General features: G+C 41.3%; 3 protein-coding genes across 4 annotated transcripts; 2 read left to right on the top strand and 1 right to left on the bottom strand.

The window, feature by feature from the left end:
- Window positions 1-1,095: 1,095 nt before the first annotated feature.
- Window positions 1,096-5,817, bottom strand: fam221a (family with sequence similarity 221 member A). Its single transcript, XM_061092427.1, has 7 exons — window positions 4,558-5,817; window positions 3,156-3,344; window positions 2,857-3,030; window positions 2,578-2,768; window positions 2,385-2,458; window positions 2,169-2,301; window positions 1,096-1,223 (listed from the first exon to the last, which is right to left on the bottom strand). The coding sequence occupies exons 2-7, from the start codon at window positions 3,218-3,220 to the stop codon at window positions 1,162-1,164; spliced, it is 699 nt and encodes a 232-aa protein (XP_060948410.1). The 5' UTR covers window positions 3,221-3,344; window positions 4,558-5,817; the 3' UTR covers window positions 1,096-1,161.
- Window positions 5,322-10,888, top strand: ccdc126 (coiled-coil domain containing 126). Its single transcript, XM_061092428.1, has 3 exons — window positions 5,322-5,671; window positions 8,525-9,164; window positions 9,327-10,888. Exons 2-3 carry the CDS (start codon window positions 8,927-8,929, stop codon window positions 9,530-9,532), a joined length of 444 nt encoding a protein of 147 aa, XP_060948411.1. The 5' UTR covers window positions 5,322-5,671; window positions 8,525-8,926; the 3' UTR covers window positions 9,533-10,888.
- A 1,031-nt stretch (window positions 10,889-11,919) lies between these two features.
- On the top strand, window positions 11,920-16,976 carry tra2a (transformer 2 alpha homolog). 2 transcript variants are annotated; one of them, XM_061092426.1, is made up of 10 exons: window positions 11,920-12,055; window positions 12,860-13,186; window positions 13,550-13,683; window positions 13,800-13,965; window positions 15,008-15,061; window positions 15,471-15,659; window positions 16,010-16,125; window positions 16,347-16,598; window positions 16,682-16,752; window positions 16,904-16,976. In XM_061092426.1, exons 2-10 carry the CDS (start codon window positions 13,175-13,177, stop codon window positions 16,912-16,914), a joined length of 1,005 nt encoding a protein of 334 aa, XP_060948409.1. In that variant the 5' UTR covers window positions 11,920-12,055; window positions 12,860-13,174; the 3' UTR covers window positions 16,915-16,976. The 2 variants fall into 2 exon arrangements, with proteins under 2 accessions (XP_060948409.1, XP_060948408.1); XM_061092425.1 differs by lacking the exon at window positions 12,860-13,186.
- The last annotated feature ends 6,099 nt before the right edge of the window (window positions 16,977-23,075 follow it).

Raw genomic sequence — 23,075 nt, 5'->3', positions numbered from 1 at the left:
AACATCGATCACACAAACAGATGTTTAAACTGACCAATTTATGGAACACGTATGAGGAGATGAGGCACTTTCAGAAAACAGCAAACAGGTATCAGCGATATGAGCTACTGGAAATTTCATATGTGCCAGCTAGGGTTGCAAAATTCCGGGAATATTCAAAGTTGGAAACTTTCCATGGGAATTAACGGGAATTAACAGGAATATACGGGAATTAACGGGAATAAACGGGAATATACGGGAATTAACGGGAATAAACTGGAAATGTGGGTAATTTATACTAAATGTATTTACCTTGTCATATACAGACATAATTATAAACATTTTGTTTTGTCATAGGCTGATTTGAGCCCTGAGAAAACTTTGGGCACTTAACTATATGCTTCTGCATCGTTGTGTCATTCTTAACATAGGTCTTTGCACAGTTTTTGCAAATGTACACAGCCTTTCCTTCTACATTGAATGGGGTGAAATGTCTCCACACATGAGATAGTGCATGTGGCATTGTTCTGTAGAATAAGATGAGAAAAAAGTTTGTAAAAAACGCTAATGCAATGCTAGAGATATAAATAGTCAGCCAAACAATTGGAATCATCTGTAAACATATTTTACAATTGATGGATAAATGAATGGAAATAGGCTAGATGAACAGATGAACAATCCTCAATCAGCATGCAAATATATTTTCCCCAGTAATATCATCGAAACTTACCTGACTAGTCCTGCACACTACAGCAGGCCTCAATAGCCCTGCTGTAGAGTGAAGGATGCTGGGAATTATCTGTGCATGTGATGGAAGAATGCACAGTGGAGGGTTGAAATTCAACGTGCAGCGTGTGCTGCATTCCATACATCTTTAGAATAGAGTTTTGAATGATTTATTGCTCAGCGTTTAATTTGTGATTTTTTTTTTTTCAAAATTCTCAAAATTCCCGAGCTACACTTCCCATGGAAAGTTTCCGGAAATTTACCGGAAACTTTCCGCCCCTTTGCAACCCTAGTGCCAGCCGATATCCTAAACAACACATGCTCAACATAATTTAGCCAACCTGACAATTTCAAGTTTTAGGACACACGGCTCACAACAAAACACAAACAACACGAAGACCAACACTGATGACATCTCCCATATGGTTTTCTTCCCAATGGTTTCTTCTTGATTGTTCATGGTTGGTTAACCCTTGATGCCGAGCTTGTCTGCGGACAGCTGTCTTCTGTGTGTTGATCTGGAAGAGATGGAGCCGAGAAATCAGATGCGACGGTAAAAAAAAAATAATGTGTGTTTCACAGCGTATTCAATATTTAAAGTATGTGAATACAAAATGACCCCTGATGTGAATGGGTGAATAAAACCATTAATGTGCACTATCTAGAACATATTCATATTTTACAGAATGTCAGTTTTTCTCAATTCCTTTATCATACACTATATATACGCCTCCAATTAACTGAAAACCCTACAACAAAAGAAAATTACTGTTACAAGCAGACCTGAGCTTCTGCAGGAGGTTTGGAAGCGTTTCTCATTCAGGATATTTTTATGTGAGATTTTAGTCACTTACCTCAGCACCTTCGTGTGAGGATAGCAAAAGCCAAATCGTGGCATAATCAGTCAACAGCATATTAAATCATGCATAATGAACTACACGCGAATGGATGATAAATGTAATTAATGTCGCACGTTCAGTCATTAATTAAATTTGCCCTGGTTTTCAGAGGAAGTGAAAATGACCCCTCAAAAGTTGAGGAAGCCATTAGAAATGATGAACTCGCGTTGGCTTTCTGACAGCATTTTTTTTCCGTTTTAAAATAACATAATCAATCTCTCAGCAATATGAAAATCATGTCGTTTTGTATCCCATAATCTGTTTACCCAGCACTGATGCTGCGCTGCTCTTTGCTGCCCTCACATGCCTCGTAGGGGAACTTTCTTCCCCTTTTGTCCAATGCATGCCCACACGTCCACTATGCTTCTGTTTTTACAGAGGCCGGATGAATAGAAGAAAGCCTGAGCTGAGAATTAGCTTGACTGGTATTCACTGTGCCTGCGAGCTGATGGACTCATGATACCAGACAGACAACAAAGATCTGTTCTCATCCTACACACAACAATTTGTAGGATGGATCTGTTATTGTAGCTTCTCTGTAGAGGTTGTCAAATAAACAGGTACCTGAGCCACAGGCCTCCAGGTCGAGGTAGCCGTCCAGGAGGGAGCTGAACCCTGTCAGCCCCCCCATGGCAGCATACGGGACATCCCTGCCCACAGGCCGACCCCGCGCCTCCCTCTCCGCTTTTGTCTCAACCTGCAAAGTGAAATAAAGACTGTGAGCAATGCAATTTTGTGAAGTTATCTCAAACAAGATCCTGAGTTTAAAGTTGGACTCACCAGGGTCTGGTGGGCAGAGCTGGGCTGACCGCACCCACAGGTGAAGGTGCACTGGAACCCAGAACAGGAACTGCCTGTGAGAAAAGGTTATCAAGAATCAGGTATGTAAAAATGACCTTTAACACTAGCTGTATATGAGATTCTTCCTCGGTAAAAGATCATTTTTGCTAGTGTATGCCATTTTCGGACTTACACTTCTTGCACGAGTGTCCCATGGCTTCCCTGTGGTCCTCAGGTAAGTGCTTACACCTGCAGCGGACTTGGTTTGACCCATTTTGAGGAACATACTGAAAGGCAGGACAGCGACATCCCCTAACCTGACACGGTAGAGCCAGGGGCCGCTCAGAGGGGACCACCTCAAACTCTGTCTTATGTTGCTTATACCTAGATGACATCATATTACTTACAAATGTATGTCTGCATGTGAGGGAGAAGGTTGTCTCATTGAATGCACCATAGTAAATTGCAGTACCTATGTGAGCAGAAGCACTGAGTCTCTGGACCAATCAGTTTGCAGTCGATACCATCAGGCATCCCAAAGCTCACATACAGCCTGTTCTTCATGCGTCGAGGGAGGACTGTCCTCTTGTACTCCTCATACTCCTCCGGGCTCATCAGCCTTCCTCTGTCATCATCACCCACAATCCTTACAAAGACAAACCACTATTAGATACAGTATAGATTTTTATTTAAAATATAACTTTATACCCTCCAGTGGTTACTAAAGCCAAGATCTACTTTAAAAGCACACACTCTGATATTGAGACAAACCTTTTGTACTCGCAGTACTCATCCACCGCTTCTAAAGCTGATTTATCGAGACTTATCTTCTCCATGGTCAGAAATCCAAACCTGATACCTGTGGGCTTTTCGTCAAACGCAACAAACAACTTCTGTTTACTTCCCGAGAGGTTCCCATGGAAATGGATGTAGACATCCCTCTAACGGTCAAAAAGAGAACTGCGGAAAAGGAGAAAAACAATATTAATTGTAAAAAAAAAAACTATGTAAGAGTATAAGAGTCAGGAATAAAAACATAATATGAGAAGATGATTTTTAAATGTTTTTATATTTTTAGGCTAAATAAAATGTTGATATGATAATATTGAAATAAAAACGACTTAAATTAGTAGAAGATAATTTTTTTGCATTTTCAAGAATAAAGTGGAAATATTGAGAATAAAGTAAACTCCCCTGGTCCATAATCAAATCCAGTTGCTCCATCTGTCCAAGCTTGTGTGGCTTCTCCCTCTGAACAAACACGTTTTGTGTTGTGGTGAGTCTGAAGAAAAATGGGTATTTTGTAGAGGCCGCCATTTGCATTAACATTAGAAGTTTGATATATTCGTACAAATTCGACTTTAATTTTCAAATTTAGACTTTATTTTTGAAAGTTAAACTTTATTCTAATATCGGAATTTAAGGAAGAATTCTCCTTTGACTTTATTGTCATCATTTCAACTTTTTCAGTTTGACTATAGTCTTGACATTTGGGCTGTATTTGAAATATTGAAAAACAAAGCTCCTTTGACTTTGAGTGGGACATTTCAACTTTTTCCATGACATTTTTACATAATTTGCAATATTCAATATTAAATAATAAAATGTCCTCTAATTTAGTTCAACTTTATTCCTGACAATTCCACTTCATGCTTGACATTTTAACTGTATTTTCGATATATGATATTAAAAAATACATTTCCTCTGATTAAGTTTGACCTTATTCTTGACATTTTGACTTTTTCTTAGCATGTTGACTTTTTCCTCAACATGAAGTAATAAAAAAAGAAATCTTCTGTTTACTGCTCGTGCTTGGCCATAATAGTCTTCCATAAAAACCATGTTGATGGAGAGAAAAACTGAGATTTAATGTACACCAAATTAAAGTTGTCAAACGAGGCATTACCTCTTTTTGGCAGTAGGTGGTGCTATCACTATCACTACATACAGACTTATAGATCTGTTCAGGTCAAAATCACTCTTCTCTTCAGATCGTATAAATCTTCCACCTTAGCAACAGTCAACGGCATCAAAGGAAGCTATGATCACTGACACTCTGACATTACAACAAACTGACAGCAAGGAATTCTAAGCTTATTGAATCCTTTGAAGTTTTCTTTTATATAAAGACTGGGTGGAGTTAAGTAGAAAGTTATTCTTTCAGAGTAATCACCTGAACAACAAAGCTCAGCAGTGCAGTAAATCGAGGAAAGCACCATAATGGCATTCGAGATGAATGTTCAACAGCTGATCCATTTCCCTCTGTGCCTTGCAGCTGTCCTCTCTGATGGAAAACCAGCCCAGCCCGTCAGGACACCATCACAGCACTGGGCAGCTCCTTCAGCGACAGACTGACTCACCCGGGGTTCCTTCCTGCAGCCGTGAGACTGTAAAACCAGCTTAACTGTGTTATATGTATTGTCTGTGCAATACAATGGCTAACGTGCAATCCGTCTACTGCACATATCCTCAATCTGCACATATCTTTCTTGTTTTTACACTAGTTTTTATTCCATTCATATTTTCAGTTTTTAAAAGTATTTTTCCTTACACTTAAATATTATTATTCTCACAATTAAGTATTGCATGTGACTTATTTTTACTTACTGATCATTTGTGACTACTGTTTCTGTGATATTGCAAATTTCCCCATCGTGGGACAAATAAAGGATCATCTCATTTCATCTCATGTCGTTGTATCTATGTTAAAAAACTAATTATAACGTTGTTAAGCATAAACACCATATGTTGTAGTAGCCTTGTAGCTTTAATCTAAGCTGGTCACCATTTGGTTTACCCGCGCTAAACATTTCTACTGTTCCACCCTGACAACATGTCTCGTGTTGCATTGTTTTTTGTATGCATTACTTCGTACACACAGCTGTCAGTGGCACTACATCTCCCATGATGCCGTTCTGCTGACGCAGGCAGCGGACGTCCAGGGGAAACCATGACAGTCCGCACAGACGCATGCTCTGAATCCGAGCTGCCGACTCCTCTCCCGCAGTGACCCCCGCGTCCCCGAGGAGCAAGCCGAGCGGAGGAGCCCGGAGAGCGGACACTTCATCGTGGAGCTCGGCGGCGGCGGAGGAGGCTACGGTTCTATTTGGTTTGAATCCCAGCGAGGACAGGAGGAAGTTTCCCCCCCCCTGCACACAGCGACAGCCGCTCGGGGGGCTGCCAAACAACAAGCATCCTCCAGTGTCAGCAGCAGCAGCAGCAGCTGGAGATCCCTGTCCTCTCTGCTGATCCCTGCCTGGGGATCGATGCTCAGACTACACACCCGGGTACAGTACAGAGTCTGCCTCCCTCGTCCCAGCTGCCACACGCACGCATAGTGCCCCCATTTTGCGTGTAGCCGAGCTAACAGGTCGAGCTAACACGAAATGTTGCTGGAGTTGAGAAACAGTTGCAGCCGAGGTCGAGCAGAGGTTGACATCGATCTGTAAATCGATTTGAACTGGGAGAGTGTCGTGCTGTTCACTTTGAAGGTGTGTGCGTGTAACTTCACACAGTGCGAGTCCATGTTTGCTAAGTTGTCAACATTTGGTTAGTGAGTCAAACAGTGTGTGTGTGTGTGTGTGTGTGCCAGTGAACAGTATCCTGTCATGAACACACACCAGGGCAGGGCAATAAAACAATATAAAGAATAATCACCTCAATATAAGACTCATTGAAAAGTAATATAACCAGTGTATATTAACTACAAGCACAGTGAGGAGATATAAGACATAATTAATCTACCTCAGATTGCTGTTAATCAAATGTTTGTTATTCTATCTCCACATAAAAGAGTTTAAAACCGTAATCTTCACTCAGGAGCTCAAATGACTCTTTTATACTTACTATAACAATATTGTGAGATTTATCAGGATAATCAGCATTATTGACGATATCGTGTATTCTCAGCCATATATCACTCAGCCTCCAAACCTTCACTTTCTCCACCTCCATTCCTATCATGTCATTTTGAGTTTGTGCTCAGCGGATCATCTTCCTGCTGTTGGGTCTCACAGCTGTTCAGCCCCAGGTGACGGCTGTCAATATTTAACCTGTAGTTTAATTATTTGACAGACACTACGTGCCTTATCGCCGTCAACCGTCTTCATCCACCAGTGGAATATTCAGTGCTGTGCTTTTCCACAGAACAATGAGCATGTCCGCTTGTGTAGTCAGCCATGAGAGTGTAGGACAGAACAGGGTCTGAATATAAAAACTGTTCTGGGTGTTAAGTGTCAGCCCTGAGATAAACACCATCTGTTGCCTTTAGATTAGATTAGATTCAACTTTATTGTCATTGCACAGTACAAGTACTTATACAATGAAATGCAGTTTAGCGTCTAACCAGAAGTGCAAAAAAAGGCAGTAAAAGTGCAGAGTATTGTGCATATTAAAGTGAAAATGTAAATAAATAAGATCTGTACAGTAAGAAATATATATTGAATATAACAGTATTGACATGAATTGTAAAATATAAGGACGATGAATACACTATGAGCAGGATAAAAATATAAATATATATAAATATGATTACACTATAGGCGTGGTAATACAGTAGTGCAAATTTACAAATGTTCAAATAATCAGTTATTGGAGGACGGGTGTGTGGCAGTGTGTGGCAATAAGAAGTATATGAGTATTGTGCATATTAAAGTGAAAATGTAAATAAATAAGATATGTACGGTAAGAAATATATATGGAATATTACAGTATTAACAGGAATTGTAATATATAGGGACGCTGAATACACTATGAGCAGGATAAAAATATAAATATATATAAATATGAATACACTATAGGCGGGATAATACAGTAGTTAAAAAAAGTAACAGTCAGTGCAAATGTACATCATGGAAGGCACAGAAAATAGTTCTTAAGGCCTCATCAGCTCCTTCCCTGTGTGGCTGTCACATCTTACACTTACCTGTTAACGTGGCACCTTACATGCACAGTGAGTTAAGAACCTCCAGGCTGAAATATGACCTGTACGTGATTGTGCACGAGGCTGGGCATCATGCATTGTCTGCAGTCGTGTGTACGTGAGCTAGCTCCTCTCGTTCCACCGGTTTGGTTGCGTCCTTATAAATGCACAGCACTTTGATGAGTAGTTAAATCAGCTCAGTCAATGTGAGGTCTGTATTTTTCATCAGGAGACCAACAGCATAATTTGAAATGATGCGTCAGGGAATTTACACTTCACCTGGAGCCAAACACATTAGTCAGCTGCTTCCTGAGCCTAGAAGCTAAAGGTTGCATCACCTGCAGTGGGCGGCGGTGCTGTGTTGCTACCACAGGCGGAGGATTTGCATGTTTTTCGGAATATTTTAATCTTTCCGTCTGTTTTCAACTATAACTTTCTCCTCCCTCGTCCTCTGCATGCTGATACCCAGTAGTGTCCAGGTCACAGGAAGGACGCATTGTGTGTGTGTGTGTGCGTGCACAGACACAGGGATGCACTGCTAAACAGATTCTGTTACCTTTCCTTTCATAATTTATTCCCTCCGTTATTGTCCCCTCTCAGACCTCAATAGGAAGTCACACTACCACACCCAAGAGAGAACGCAGAGAATGAACCCGTTGACAAAGTTGTGAGGACTGAGAAATGAGCACTCGGGTTATTTGTCAGTGCAATAACCATTGTGGATGGGATTAGTGGATGAATGCCTTCTGCCGCTGTGGCTCCGTATCTCGAGCTGTAAAATGGGTCCCAGGAAATCTAAACTGGTAATCAGGTTTCTGGGCTAAGAGGGCTGAAAAAGAGTTGTTGATGACTGAGTGGGCTATTGGGTGCTATGACCCAAAGTAGCACAGAAATCTATCTGTTATAGTCAGTAAATAGTACAGGAAGTCACTTTGAGGAGGTCACCAGCTTTTGGGTGTCAACTGACACATGCAGTGGGGTTTGTATGTGCTTGAAAATATTACATTCATCCACCCAGAAATCTTCACAGTCATCTTTAATACAAAACCATGATGCACAGCAGGGCCCTAGGCTGAGCATGAATTAAAGTAAAATGGGGATGCAAAATGAAGCTTTGATGGTTTTTATTTTGTTAATATATCTTCAACTACTGGCAATACCCATGTTTGTTTCTTGTGGTTGATTTTCTTCTCTCTTCTGTTGGACTCTTTCAACACAGTCAACAATGTCTGCGAACCTCCTGCCTGATCGCCCAGTCTACATTCCCGATTTGGTTTTTGACACCTTGCAACAAAAGCCCCTCACCAAAACCCCCTGACCATCAGTGTCTTTGGGCGTCGGCTTCTCACTGGTTTCTACTTCCTGGCATCTGCAGCCGTTCAACGCTCTTTCATCTTTCGACAGCGGCAGGATGCGCTAGTGTTTCGAGACTTCTTTCAACAAGGGAAGCACTGAAATCCCTTAGCACTTCTAGCAGTGGACTTTAACCTCTGACCTCACCCTGGAAAAAGACAGCAGGCAAAAAAAGACGACTTCACACTCCCTATCACAGTCGTAATCACAGATAGGAGCTTCAGGCTCAGGCCGGGCCCCCTTCCCTTCCACCACTCCCCCCAGTACCATGCTGGGTGGACTCCTGCGCAGGAACATGTCCCAGAAGTTGAGTGTGCTGCTGATGGTGTTTGGCCTGGTGTGGGGCTTCATGCTGCTGCGCTACACCGTTCAGCAGCCGCGACATCAGAGCAGCGCCGAGCTCCGCGAGCAGATCCTGGAGCTCAGTCGGCGGTACGTCAAGGTCCTGACGGAGGAGAACCAGAACGCACTGGGCGGACCCCAGGGGACCTCCATGGCTGGTTATGGTAAGTGAGATGAAGTCAGATGTTACCACTCTCTGTCCTGCACATGAAATGACCTGCTCACTCCTGAAGGAACATTATCTGTTTCATATTTGTGAAGGAGATATTGATTTGTTTTCTCCCGTGTGTTTTCTTTCTCTTGCTTTCTCTCACGCTCACACACAGCTGATTTGAAGAGGACTATAGCTGTGTTGCTGGATGACATCCTGACCCGGCTGATCAAACTGGAGGGGAAAATCGAAGCGGTGGCCAATGCCTCCTCTACAAACACTTCCCACACAGCAGGGGGCGTCCTTGCCTCCAGCCACCCGGGGACGTCCCGCCTCCACCCACCCGCCCCTAAACGGCCTCGACCACATCGAGGAGCATAGCTTTGATTGGCTGTTGGAGTTTCTGTTTTTAGCACGTCACTCTTTTCCAGCATTTATCATTGATGTTACATCCTCAGGCAAATGAAAAGCAATAGACAGACATACGGACATCCAGAAAAGACTGCTGCTGGGATGCTTATCTGAAATGTTCAGCCACCTCAGAGGGAACACGGAGAACTTTTCCATGCTCTGTCCTATCATATGCTGATATTTATTATTTTTGTTACCAAGATTATCCATTGCATTTTTATATTTTATTCGCTGATTTTATTCAGCTTAAATTCTAGCATTTTTTTTAATAATGCCATAAATGAATCTTGTGACTGTTTAAGAGATGTAAACTCACTCCGATTTGAAATGGAATCATGAAAAATGGCTTAAATAGTTCTTCTGTTTAAATTGTAAGAAGACATTTTACAATACTGCTTCAACGTATCAGAATGCTGAACTAAACAGTACGATAGTTAGGAATGGCAACATTTCACTTATTTGCTGGTGCTGTTGCTAAATACTGTGTGAAGAAGATTCTTCTTTCAGCTTACACATGTGGGGATTTTTAAGGATAATGAAACTGGGTGATTCAGCTGTTTGAGATAATCCAAAGAATGTAATTTGCACTCCATCTGAATGCAGTGTAAATTAGAATTTACAAGTGCTGCGAGACAATGCTGGGTTATTGCCCCATACGATCGGACGACGCCCATTTGCCGCTGTGAATTCGTCTCAGCTGTGATGCAGTGGGTGAGAGATGTTTGAATTCACATGCAAAACAGATTGATTGTACCGCGTGGTCCGTATTTAGCCTTGTAGTGCTCTTAAAATGACCTACTGCTTACACATGTTCAGGGTTCATGTTGCACTGTGACTCTAGATGTTTTCTAAAAATACTTGTCTCATCAACTTTGACTTTAGGTATATTTTAAGTTCTGAAATATTCATTTTTCCAGCTGCCCCCCTGAGTCTGGTTTCTAAAATACTGACAAACCACAGCTGTGTAGCAGAGCAGTAGAAAGTCTTTGAAGTTCTCATCCTGATGCTCTTTAACATGATGACTTTGTCCGGCAACGGAAGGAGCAATACTCTCAATGATGATACTTGAGGATTGTATGTGGACGGAATTCTAATTATGAAGAAAATATAATTAAAACATAAACTAATTGTCATTATCGCTTCATCTTTTTGCTGCCATATTTAAATGTTAACAGTATGTTTATTTGTTGGCTGTTTTATTTTGTATTTTTATCGGTTTGATTTACCCTGAATTACACTGAGTGATAACACAATTGTTTGCTTCGTGATGAGCCAGTCAGCTGCTTGGAGATCGCCTTACTAATAAATTGACCTCATGGAAAACAGTTCCCCACCCATTTAAATCAATGTTTATTTTAGACCTTCAGTTAATTCAGGATAACTTAGTTGTGAGATAATGTGAAAGACAAGACGATGCTTCCATTCTAATTTGCTTCTAGTCACATATTCACCCTGTGATTACCTAAGAGGTAACTCCCATGTGTCTTCAAGGTGAGGGTGTGAGAGTGAGTTCATTTCACGTTTTAATTATTATAATAATGACTTTAATATAGTGCCTTTCAAGGTACCCGAGGCGGCTTAAAAACTTAAGAAACCAAACTAGAATGGCACTCTGTAGAGCGCATACCTCTGCCAAGGCCCAAGAGTACCCTTTAATTCAGTCAAGCCACAGCTAAATATGCCTTATTTTTCCATCAAGATCCATGAATTATTCCCTGGGAAATTGGAGTAAATATCTAGAAATGGCTTTGCAATTATAAAGACTGTGATAAAAACGTTCTTGGTTCCATCCCTTTGTCCCGATCTGTCGCTTTTAACCTAATAGTGCTGCCAAACAAACTGGATAGGGGTTAAAACATAACCTACTTAATAAATAAATAGAAAGTTCTTCTCACCACCCTGAAAACCAGAGGTACTTAACATTACAATGTACCAATAGTGATGGAAAGCTATTAAAAACATGTAGTCGATAATTTTACGAAAGTACAATTTGCCTTTTCTGCTTCTTCTCCGCTGCTTTCACCCGTCAAATAAAATAACTCGTCACCCAGCAGGAAAGAATTATACATTTAAGATTAAGGATTTTTGTATATAGAGCAGTACATGTTTCCTGCAGGAGACTTAACATACATTTTTTACTTTCATATTTATTTTTATAGCTGGAGCAGCTAGAACGCAGAATGTGAATTCTGAGGAACAATAAGTTTAACTTTAAAAACTAAAATATTTGACCTGTAATCGACTGACTATAAAGGCAATAAAGGTTGCTGTGTGACGTTCACGTACGCCTCGGATTTTGCACAAAGGAGGCGTGGGTGACGACACGGGCGATGACGTCACATTCCGCAGCACATAAACATACAAACCGCCTCCCGCGCCATCTTCTAGCGATTAAGCAGCCAGAATAAGAAACAGTGTGAAAGCGCGTTGTTTCCTGTCTGCTAGCCACACTGAGCTATGAGTGATATCGAGGATGGAACCTGTGACACACGGGTAAGTAGTAACATCGACCGGTACCTACATGTATCTCCATTTTCTGCCTTTTCCTCTTCTCTTCCGTGTGGCTGCCGTAAACACACGATTCCCCCCCCGCTAGCTTAACGTCAGTCTGAGCTAATGCTAAGTTATTAGCTCAAACGACAATGTCACACGCTTCCGCCTCACGTACGTGAGACGAGCAGGAAAGTGCTGCGTGTTTCCCTCAAGCGGAAAATGTTCAATTAAATTAAAAGTGTTTACTTTTTTAGTATTTATTACACTAAAAGTCACTGTTTTACTTGAGCGGTTGGTGCTCAGCTAGCAAGACTGCTTCGACCTAGCATGCGGCTCACTGTTAGCATGATAGCACCAGGGGGAGACCTTGGTATTTTCAAATTATCCCACCTTAACTTGTTTATGAAATGATTAAGAGCTACCTACGATTTTTGTTATGGCTGCGGCTATTTTTCTATCACTGCTATTGCTGAAACCATTTATTGCACATTAGCTACCTGGGTTTTTGCTAAGTCTGCTATAATATTATTGATGTTAGCTGGAGCCCTAAAGCCACTCTTCCTTCCCTGCTTTCATGCTCTGATTAGCAAACTGAAACACTGCTAAAACCCAATATCTATTCACTTGTAGACTTTTAATTTAAATTGTTGTCACTTTGCTACTTATTTTTATAATGTCTGAAATATTTAAATTTAATGTAATTGTACTGCATTCAGTGTTTCCTTCTTCATTTCATATTCAAGAATTGCTCCTCTTTCCTAAACCTATGATCTTAATTTTATTGAATGTTCTTCTTTCATTAAGGTTATTGATCGTGAAGGATTTGGAAGAGTTTTATCCAAGAATGATGAAGAAAAAATTCAAGATAAACGAAGGCTAATGGTGAAAACTTGTACAGAGCAGAACATAGAAGCGGAAAGGGAGGAAATGTGACGGAAGATTGGTGTCAGATAGAAGCGCTTGCAGAGTAATGGCTAAAAAATGAAACTGGTGTAAGTTTGGGGAGGAAGAGTGGAAAAACAGACCCGGAATCAGAAAAAGAGAAAACTGAAAAAAGAAGAACGAAGAAGGATAGAAACCCTGAGAAGGGAGTAGCGTGTAAAGAATCTGGAAGAATGAATGTGTCTCTCGGTTAAGTAAATACACTGTTTGTGTCACACATGTCTTTTCTTTAATGTGCTCCCATTCTGTCACATAAAGATGCATGTTTTATTTTCCTTTGGATTCTCAGGTGGACATTGAAGTAGACCAGTCATGCACATTTGTTATATATGATTATTAATATGCTACATTATGTGCCAGATAAATATATAGTTTAAAATTACAAGATTACTAACCTTTTCCTTCACAGTACATAAGCTGTATATATTTTAGACAACTTAATGTTTGCAACATTCTCTACAACATCCCACTACACCGTGCTTGATTCTGTTTCTGTGTAAATAAATAAACATGCTTGTCCGTGAGAAAGTTAACATGATGCTGTGGTAATAGGTGTCACGCTCCCCATCAAAATCGGACCGTGGGAGTCCAGCTCGGGTCAAGTCGGAGAGAAGGTCCGGCTCACCGAACCCATCCCGAGCCTCCAAGCGCTCTGAGTCCAGATCCGGCTCTCGCTCAAAATCCAGGTAAAATCTTTCTCAATATCTCAACTACATTCAGGACATTGTAATTGCATCATATTACATATAAGCAAATGCTCATCGGGTGCATATCTGCTTTTTCCCTACTCTATCCTTTTCAGGTCTCGTTCTGGGCGGCACTCTAACCGCCGTCAGAGCCGTTCACGCTCTCGGTCCTATTCCAACCGGAGGAAGTCCCATTCTCGTTCCTACAGCCCTGAACAAAGGCGTAGGAGGAGCCAGAGCGCTTCGCCTGGGTCGAGCAGCCGCCACCAGAATGGCAGCAGGGTGAGTTGGATGATAGGAGGAGCAGAAGACACTTAATATATGCTGCCGAACAATTATAAGACGTCAGTACTGACATAGCCCTTAATTGTTTATAATGTTTGTAATATGCATATGCTGCATGAAGTGTTAGTTGATACAAAATTACTAATGCTCTAAATGTTTTGGGAAAAGACAAAAGCTATGCTTTAAAGTAAAAAAAATAAAAGATTTCCCACACGCATTATGTGATAAACAACAAATATGTTTGACCTTTAACACAGTATTTTGTGTTATTGATTGATTGACTACTGGTCCAATTGATTGATATTTGCAAACATTCAGCCAAGTGCTCTCCTTTCAGTCTGTTTCCCAGGTTAGATTTGAACTGGAAAACAGACACGTGGAAAACAGACACGTGGCTTTAAAAAGCTTCACAGTAGATGCTGAGGGTGGGTGGGTGGGTGCTGAGTAGACTTGAGGACAGTAGTTTTCAACACTGTACCCGGTCTTGCTTGTTTAATATCCTCCATGTGTGAATTATTTATGGGAAAACTGGAGAAGTCTTTCTGTGGTTCTCTGCAGAGCATGTCTCCAGCCTTGTTGCCATGACAGAATGAACAGTTATGGGAGGGGTAGAGAGAGATGAGAGTTAATTGATAGTGGATGGTGTTCTCTCAAACAGATAAAGAAAAAAAAAAAGCAAATGCTTAAGTACTAGTTACTTGTTAGCAACAAGTTTGGCCACCGCAATTAGTTTCAACATGTGGGAAACTTGAATTAAACCTTCCTTTGATATTCAATCATTTAAACGCCTGTTCTTTTTACCAATATGATTCGTACTGCTTACAATGAAATGTATGCAGATGGTTTTGTGTTGGATTGTAAAAAATGTGTTTTCTTCAATAACATGATTTCAGTAGTGCTTTACATTAAGTCATGTAAGGACAAGTCTTATTATTTTATTTACCAAAAGTGATTTTGGTAAATGCTGTGGGAAACAACTTTGACATGACATTTAATAAACCCTGTCATTAACCCTGTCCTCTTCTCATTATATCTAAAGGGCCAAGAATTCCCAAAAGAAGCAAGCAATCCTGGCGCTGATGGTGATGTGAGGGTATGTGGATTTTCGGACACGTTTTGGGGAAGAGCGATGTAATGTTGGTTAGGTCAAAGATACTGCTCCTGATGATGATTATCTGGGGGGTGAAACGCCCTGTCAAAACAAATGGAACTTGCTACAGAAAATAATATTACACAGAATTTGGTTTTCTCCCTTAACAGTGAAAAACTCTGAAAAAGCTAATGTATGAAGATATAAAATATGTGTTGTGGGTGCTGCACTGCCTTTGGAAAGTAATACTTCTACAGTCTGTGTCATGTGCATCCAACATTTAAATTTCACTCCCGTGCTTGACGAATCATGCTTTGCATATCGACTCAAATTTGATATGATATGCAAAACGTGAGCAGGATGGATTCAGAAAGCCTCGCCACTGACTGACCCATTTTGTTGACTCTTCCAGGCGAACCCTGACCCCAGCAAGTGTTTGGGGGTGTTTGGCTTGAGCCTGTACACCACAGAGCGCGACCTGAAGGAGGTGTTTTCACGCCATGGTCCTTTGGCCGGGGTCAACGTGGTGTACGACCAGCGCACGGGTCGCTCTCGTGGCTTTGCCTTCATTTACTACGACAGAATTGAGGATTCTAAAGAGGTATGAGAAATAAAATGTGATTCTTTTTATAAATCAGCTGGCAGATTAGATTGGATTATTTCAAGATGAAAACCTAATTTTGCTCAAGATGTATGCAAATGAAAAGTTTCTCCACCTCAGATAAAACCACCTGGTTTTGGTTTCCCCTGAATGTATTTAGGTGTGATTACATATATAAGCCACTAGGTGTCTGCCTTGCCACAAATTCCCTCACTTTACACTCATGCATCTCATACCAAAGGTCAATGTGTGTAATGCACTTTAGGTAGGCCTTTGTGAGTTGAGTAATTTTTTGAACATCTTAGCAATGGTGCTAAATCATTGTTCTTGTCCTCCCTCATGTTCTCCAGGCAATGGAGCGAGCCAATGGCATGGAGCTGGACGGGAGGCGCATCCGAGTGGATTATTCCATTACCAAACGTCCCCATACCCCCACACCAGGAATCTACATGGGCCGACCAACTCAGTGAGTCCAACACTAATGTCAGCTTTTTGCTTTATATCACATGAATGTACATCTGAACCTTTGCGGAATAACGGAGGACAGTGAAATATTCTGAATATAGTCTGAATTACTCATTTAATTTGCGTATTTCTTTAAAAACAGATTTTTGATTTGGACATGACGCTGTGTGTCACAACAGATGAGCTGCCTGAAAGTCAAACTTGTTTCCCTTATTTCAACAGCAATGGTGGTGGTGGCGGGAGCAGTGGCGGTGATGGCAGAGATGGCGGAGGTAGAGACGGCGGTGGTAGAGACGGCGGAGGTAGAGATGGCAGAGGAAGAGACGGCGGAGGAAGAGACGGCGGAGGCAGAGATGGCAGAGACGGCGGAGGCAGAGACGGCGGTGGTGGCAGGAGGGGGAGGGACAGGGACTCTTACAATGATCGTGGATACGAACGCTACGACAGATACGAAGAGTGTGATTATAGGGACAGGTGTGTAGCGATCTGTGAGTTCTCAGTTAGTGTTCCACTCGTGACTCGAGACAAAGTGTTAATTTGTCTTTGTGTCTTTGCAGTCGCAGGCGCTCTCCTTCACCGTACTACAGTCGATACAGGTCTCGCTCACGGTCTCGCTCCTACAGCCCACGTAAGTGTGAAGAGAAAATGCAAACACCAGAAAGCTTGTTTAACTGCAACTATCATCTCCAGACATAAAATCAGACTGTTCAATATTACTGTATAAGTTTTTTACTGACTCGTACTTGTACTAATATGAATTTTATGTTTTCTTCTCGCAGGACGATACTAAGCTGATTATTTCAGTGTTCAGCTTCCCTCCAATACCTGACGGTGTGTGACCCACCAAGGTGTTTTCAGAACTGCATGTCTATATCCCAGAACTCCTTTAAGTTCTCAGTTCTCGTTAACATATGCTAGATGTCTTGAGTTTTAGACGTTTTTGATACATCCATATTGAGTGTGAGCAAAGATCGAAGCCACTGTTGGTTACTGTTAGTTCATTCTTCCACTCAAGTTCTTCCTTCCTTCATATTTTTTTGCAGCAGTGATTGTTTTTTTTTGTCAAGAGGTGATTAAAAGAGATTTACACTCATCACTATTAACTTTGTTCATGTCAGGTTTTGAAAATAAAATTTGGTTTTAGTTTTAAAAAAATGGCGACAGTTAATTTTACATGCTATAATAAGTTATTATGAGAATAAATCTGGATATGTTCATTAGAAATAACAAATTTGATAAATCTCATTGCTGCTTGCCTCTAGTGGATATGACTGGTAAGTAGCAGGTAAAATGGTGCTGTAAAATAATGTGATCCCTGGCTTTCGGTGCTTTGCTCACGTTCACTTATTTTGGTTTTTTCGAGGATTCATCGTCTCAGTTTCTCCAGAGAGTATTATGTATTGCATTTTTAATTGTTTCTTTGTATAGAAATACAAACGTATAAAAATCAAAGTTTGTACAGTGCTTTTCTGACCTAATGCATGAAGTTGAAGTCGGGCTCTGGTCGTATACAGGTGGGTGAAGTGGGAAAACAATCGGAGACTTTCACAGAATGAGACTAGTGCCAAGATGTTGTGCACGATAAGATTATGTTCACATAAATCTAAAAGTGGTCAATCAGGAGCCACTCTTTAAAAACCAATGTTTCAGGCTACACGGATGAACACAGGTAAAGGACTTAAGGCTTTTATTGCGCTGCTTCTATTGCGTAAGATACAAAGTTCAGATGTAAGGAAAATAAAGGTTTAGAGTAGTCGTCACTTTAGGTTGACTTCTCTGTGTGCAAATACAGAAACGCAGTAACAGTTTTATTCTGCTCACATTTAGGATCGCGGTGCCTTCTAAAGACTTTTTAATGTGACTTCATCATTTAGTTCACCTCAACAAAGTCAATACAGGAAAATGTCCTTATTTAGAGTAACAAATGTGTGATTTACATTATTACAATGCAACAGAGGCTATATTCTGCGTAGGATACTCGCCTGTCATTTAACCAAACCTTGCAAGTCGCGTCAACAGTGAGTCAAAGTCATTTTCTCTCCCAAATATATAAGCGTTGGTTAAACATCTTGTGATCTTAAGACTGATTGGCTGATAAGTATATGTGGAGGGTTCTTTATCTGTAGACCTTAACCCCAGTACTAAGGCACTCCATTCAAATGGGGTTAATAATCACCGCTGACATGTCGTGGGGCCCCTCAGAGTTATGCCTCCATTCACAATGACTCCAAGATAATTCCTGCGGCTCCAAGGTAGCCACTAGCTGGAAGGATAAAAGGGTCAAAGTATGAGGTCCTTTTCATTAAAGATGCTTAAAGCCGCACTCCATGTCTACAGTTTACCCGTCTGCTCATTGTCACCTTCCGATTTTAACGTTGAGTTAACCTCACTTGCTCATATACATTCTGCCTGTGTGGGTTTGTGCAATGAAATAAATAAAACTCTAATATTAAATTGATTGCCCCTGATATGAAGAGTAGTGCAGCTTCCTCTCAGCAGTTTCAACTGTAAAGTAACAGGTGCACATGCCGAAGGAAATGCTGATTTATGGTTGGACGTGAGGTTGCGTCGTTAAACAAGCAAATTATCTTTCTCTTTATTGAAATTGCACAATGACACGGGTGTCATGGCCGAGGATATCCACCAGTAGGTTGACCAGTAGGGGACAGAAAGGGTATTCATACTGCTGAGATCCCCTGCAGTGATAACTCGCCTGTGGAGCTTGGACGCAGATATTCAGAAAGACAGATACATGTGCATTATTGTCCTCTTCAGAGAAGGGACAATATCAGTGTCAACTAGTTGCCTGGAGGAAGCATGAAAAAAGTTTAATCATTGTTACACTCTGGAACCAAAATATACCACCACCATCTTTTTCGTTTTTCCATTAAATGTATCATAAGTTTCCCTGTAGAGGTCAAAGATTTATAAAGCTTTGTGGAGAGAACACACCCAAGGTCTGTGAAAGCTGCAGCTTCAACTTTGTGAGCAGAATAAAAGTGGGAGTGCGGGCGGCTAACGTACAGGACAAGGTCTGAAGGTTAACAGGAAACAGCATGTGCATGTAGTCTATATGGTCTGAAAACAGGATCACTGGTGGTGTGGGGGGGTGGGGGGATAGAATTCCCCAACCTCTGCATTCTTCAGGTCTGAGCAATAAACATGTGGGTCCACTTGGAATAACCACCATTAACATCAGTTTGATATGTGACCAGCACATGCTGTTTATCTTATTTACCAGCCGCAGGTCTTTGTGATGCATTTGTCTCAGTGAAATATCACCTGACCCTTTTTATTACTGTAATTTTGGTTTATCTACAGTTTTTGATATTACTGAACTCTATATGTTTTATGAAAATGCCCCTTTCAGAGGTTAAATTTACGTTACTCTTTATTTCTGCCCAAATCAGACAAAATAACCTTCATAACTGGGCCAGCGATGTGTGTTTATTACTTTTTAATTGTTGACACATTGGTCCAAACATAATAAAATATTTTATGAGCAACTATGAAACAATTTGAAGCTTGTAATCAGTCTTATTTTTATATGAACATCTCTTGAGTTTAATACAAGTGACAATCAACAGGCGACAGAAAAGTTAACTCCTCATGTCATAACTTTAAAAAGGTTGCTGGCTCAAACAACCTCTTCTTTCCAATTTAAATAATTTGTATTGCATTAATGAAATTGATAACCGTGAGCCTCAAGTGGACAAATAATTACCTCCAGCACTTTCCTTCAAGTCTGTATTACATAAATAACAGCAACATTTTAACAAGAACCTTTTTTCCACATGAATAAAGAAAAAAGCCACACGGTCCATTTGAGATTCAACAAATTGTGCACTTTATTTTCACAATAAACACAATCCAATGGCAAAATGTCAAGTGTGAAAACTTGCAAATCACGTTTCTCTCCACTCTTTTTACTTTTTAAGAGGCAGAAATTCCCAACACAAGTCACACAGTGAATCTAATCAATCAAGGTGCTGAGAGCAGTAAACAGCAGCAGCCAGAGGGGTTGTTGTCCCACAGGAGAGACAGGGCTCCATGCTAGAACATGGCCATGCAGATAGTACAGTGTGTGACAAGAGTCTGAAACAGACACTTCCGTGAGACCTAAGCACTGCATGCACATGTGGCGTAGAAATAATTGATTAAGCTCCACGACAGTAAAAATGCACCCATCTCAAGATCACAAAAAATACAGACATCCTCACACAATTATTTGAATAAACTACAATTAAGCTGAAATATTAAAAAAATTAAACAAATGAGAATTCCGAGCTGTTCCCTGTGCACACCATGCAGCGTGTAAAATACAGTCTGTGCAGAGTGGAATTGAATTAACCAAATGTTTCATGAATAAATACAAGCAAACATGTTAAACAAATCAATATGATAGTGAAAATATGTCTGGCTTCTATAAATAGCACATTTTAAGAAAACAAGGGACTAATTATTTATTTATAGTAAATGTCTACCTTCACATTTAAATAGTTATGTCCACTACAACTGATTTAAATTGAATAAACGTGTTTATGGTCATTTCAAGGATTTAACTTTTTCAGCTTTGGGGGGGAAAGGGTGTACAGTGACGAGAAAACAAAAAAAAAGCAACATCTTCTTTACTGGCAATTATCTCTTTAAAATACAACACACATAAACTGGAATACATTTGCCTTTTACCCATAAATATTTGCCTGAGAGCATAAACCCGTTTTGGTTTTTTTGTAGTTCTAGAAACCAAAAAGAAATGTTCCTTGTGTTTTGAGGGGGCACAAACCGCCATTTTCTAATGAGATGCTGGGTGTCATCCCATAGGAGAATGTGGGGAGAAGAGGGGGAAAAGAACAGATTTGGAGCTTGTGGTCAAGCAGTGAGCATAACACTAAAAAACATGTGTCTGGACCCCTTTAAAAAATAAAGAAAGAAAGCTGCACTAAGCTCGTAACAGTTTGCAAGAGTTAAAGCTGCAGTGGAAGCTCCAGCTTCTCCTCAACATGGCGCACAGCACAGGGCTGCCTGGCTGTGTCCGAGGCGGCCAGCCAGGGATGGCTACCACCACTCAAGTGGAAGGAAAACAAATGTTAAGGGTTCAAAAAAGAATCACCTAAAGATACGATTTGAAAACAAAGGAATATAGAAGGAATCTCACCGCAGAACAGAATCCCTTGACTCAGTGGAGCCTAAATGGTTTTTGATTAACGGAAAAAGGAGCCTTGCGCATGGCGACGCAGACTAAGATCTTGCTCAAAGTTTTGGGCTATAAGCTGCAGTTTCCTTTTTTCTTTTTTTTTTTTTTACTTTAAACAATCTGCCCCAGCCCCTCTCCTCCCCCTCCTTCCTCTCTAGAGATATCCTCTGGCTTTCACGGGATCGATTCTGTCGTTTCTGCATCGACATCAACCGCAGAAAATCTCCCCCCCACTACTACAACAGTGTAAGGATGCAGCCAGCTCTGAAACTTTAGGTCAGTTTGTCCCCCTATGGAATTTGTCCATTGGCGAGGAGGGAGTCCTGCAAACTGGTGGGAGTGAGGCAAGGGGGGGGGGCGGGGAGACTTTCTGTACATTCCTCAGCGATACATTCACTTCTCCTCCTTCTGCAGCCACACACACACACACACACACACACAAACACACACTCACACAGGCTGCAGCCATGCATCGGCTCATGTGAACCGACAGAGCCAGGCGAGCGCGCTCACATGACCGCTGTCTCTATACGTCCACGAGCACGGCATGTATCCCGCGTGGCGCTGCCAGCTTCCTCTGTGTGTGTGTGTGTGAGTGCGCGCCTCGCAGTGGAAATCGTTGAAGTCAAATAAACTGGGGTTGGAAAAAATTGTACGAGCCTAAACGCCCCATGAGGAGGCTGCGGGTTCTCATCCGGCTCCATACAGTGAGGAGGAATCTACAGAGCTGGACACTGGGGGAAGAAGTTAAAAGACACGTTTCAGGTGTTTCAACTTTAAAAAACAAAACAAATAATAAGACGATTAAAAGTGACGATTAGTGGGCGTTTAAACGTTTTTCTTTTATTCCCTCTCCAGTGAGTTTATTTATAAGAGCCTCCCTTTGGATGTAAACACAGAACCCTGGAACTCCCTGAGAAGCGGAGCCTGGTTGGAGGAGAGAACTCGTGTTTCGTTCCCATCTTTACGTTTCGTGACAAAGCCGCGCACAGGAAGCGTGGGGAGCAACACACGCACGCTTGGCGCGCTGATTCATATAGAATAGAGGAGCCGCGGAGCCAATGAGCGTGCGCGCTGAGGCCGAGGCCAGCAGCGGTAGTACGGAGCGAGGCTGCGGGCCTGTGATTGGACGGCGAGCCCGACCAATGAGTGAGCTCGGTGTGTTTGTTCAGCAGTGGAGGAGCAAACCCCCCCCTCCCCTCGCCTCTCTCCACCACACACACACACACACTCGACTGGTCACTGGCTGAAGGTCCCATTGAACCAACACTGCCTTTGTAACCTGCTTTGTGCAGCAGCGTGCACATCTCGGGTGTGCAGAGCCTGCAGAGACACAACATGTCAGCTCCCTGTGCAGGTTACACACACCTGAAGTCACTTTTACAACACAATTCCCTCATAAAACACACTTTAACTCACTTTTCTTATTGAGATTGCACACAGGCTACTACAGGGATAGGCTGCTACCATAAAGAACCTGCATATTCTTAAGGAAATAACCATTAATGCAATGTAACTGTCATCGTTTACATTGTCCCGCCCTCTCATAACTCATTCAACAACTCGTGTCACATAATTACAGGAGTATGAATTCTAGACGGTAAGTGATTATGTAAAGTAAAATCGTTTTACACATGTAACAGGTAAGATTTGTTTGACCAAATCAGAAGGGAATTAAATGTGAATACCACAAGTGAGTGTATTTCAATAATGATCTAACGTACACAAAAATAAAACATGTAAGGTTTGATCGG

This window comes from Limanda limanda, chromosome 19, assembly GCF_963576545.1.
Source record: "Limanda limanda chromosome 19, fLimLim1.1, whole genome shotgun sequence".
Lineage (NCBI taxonomy): Eukaryota > Metazoa > Chordata > Actinopteri > Pleuronectiformes > Pleuronectidae > Limanda > Limanda limanda.
The sequence above is the reverse complement of the archived record's forward strand: the minus strand, read 5'-3'. Positions and strand labels throughout refer to the sequence as shown.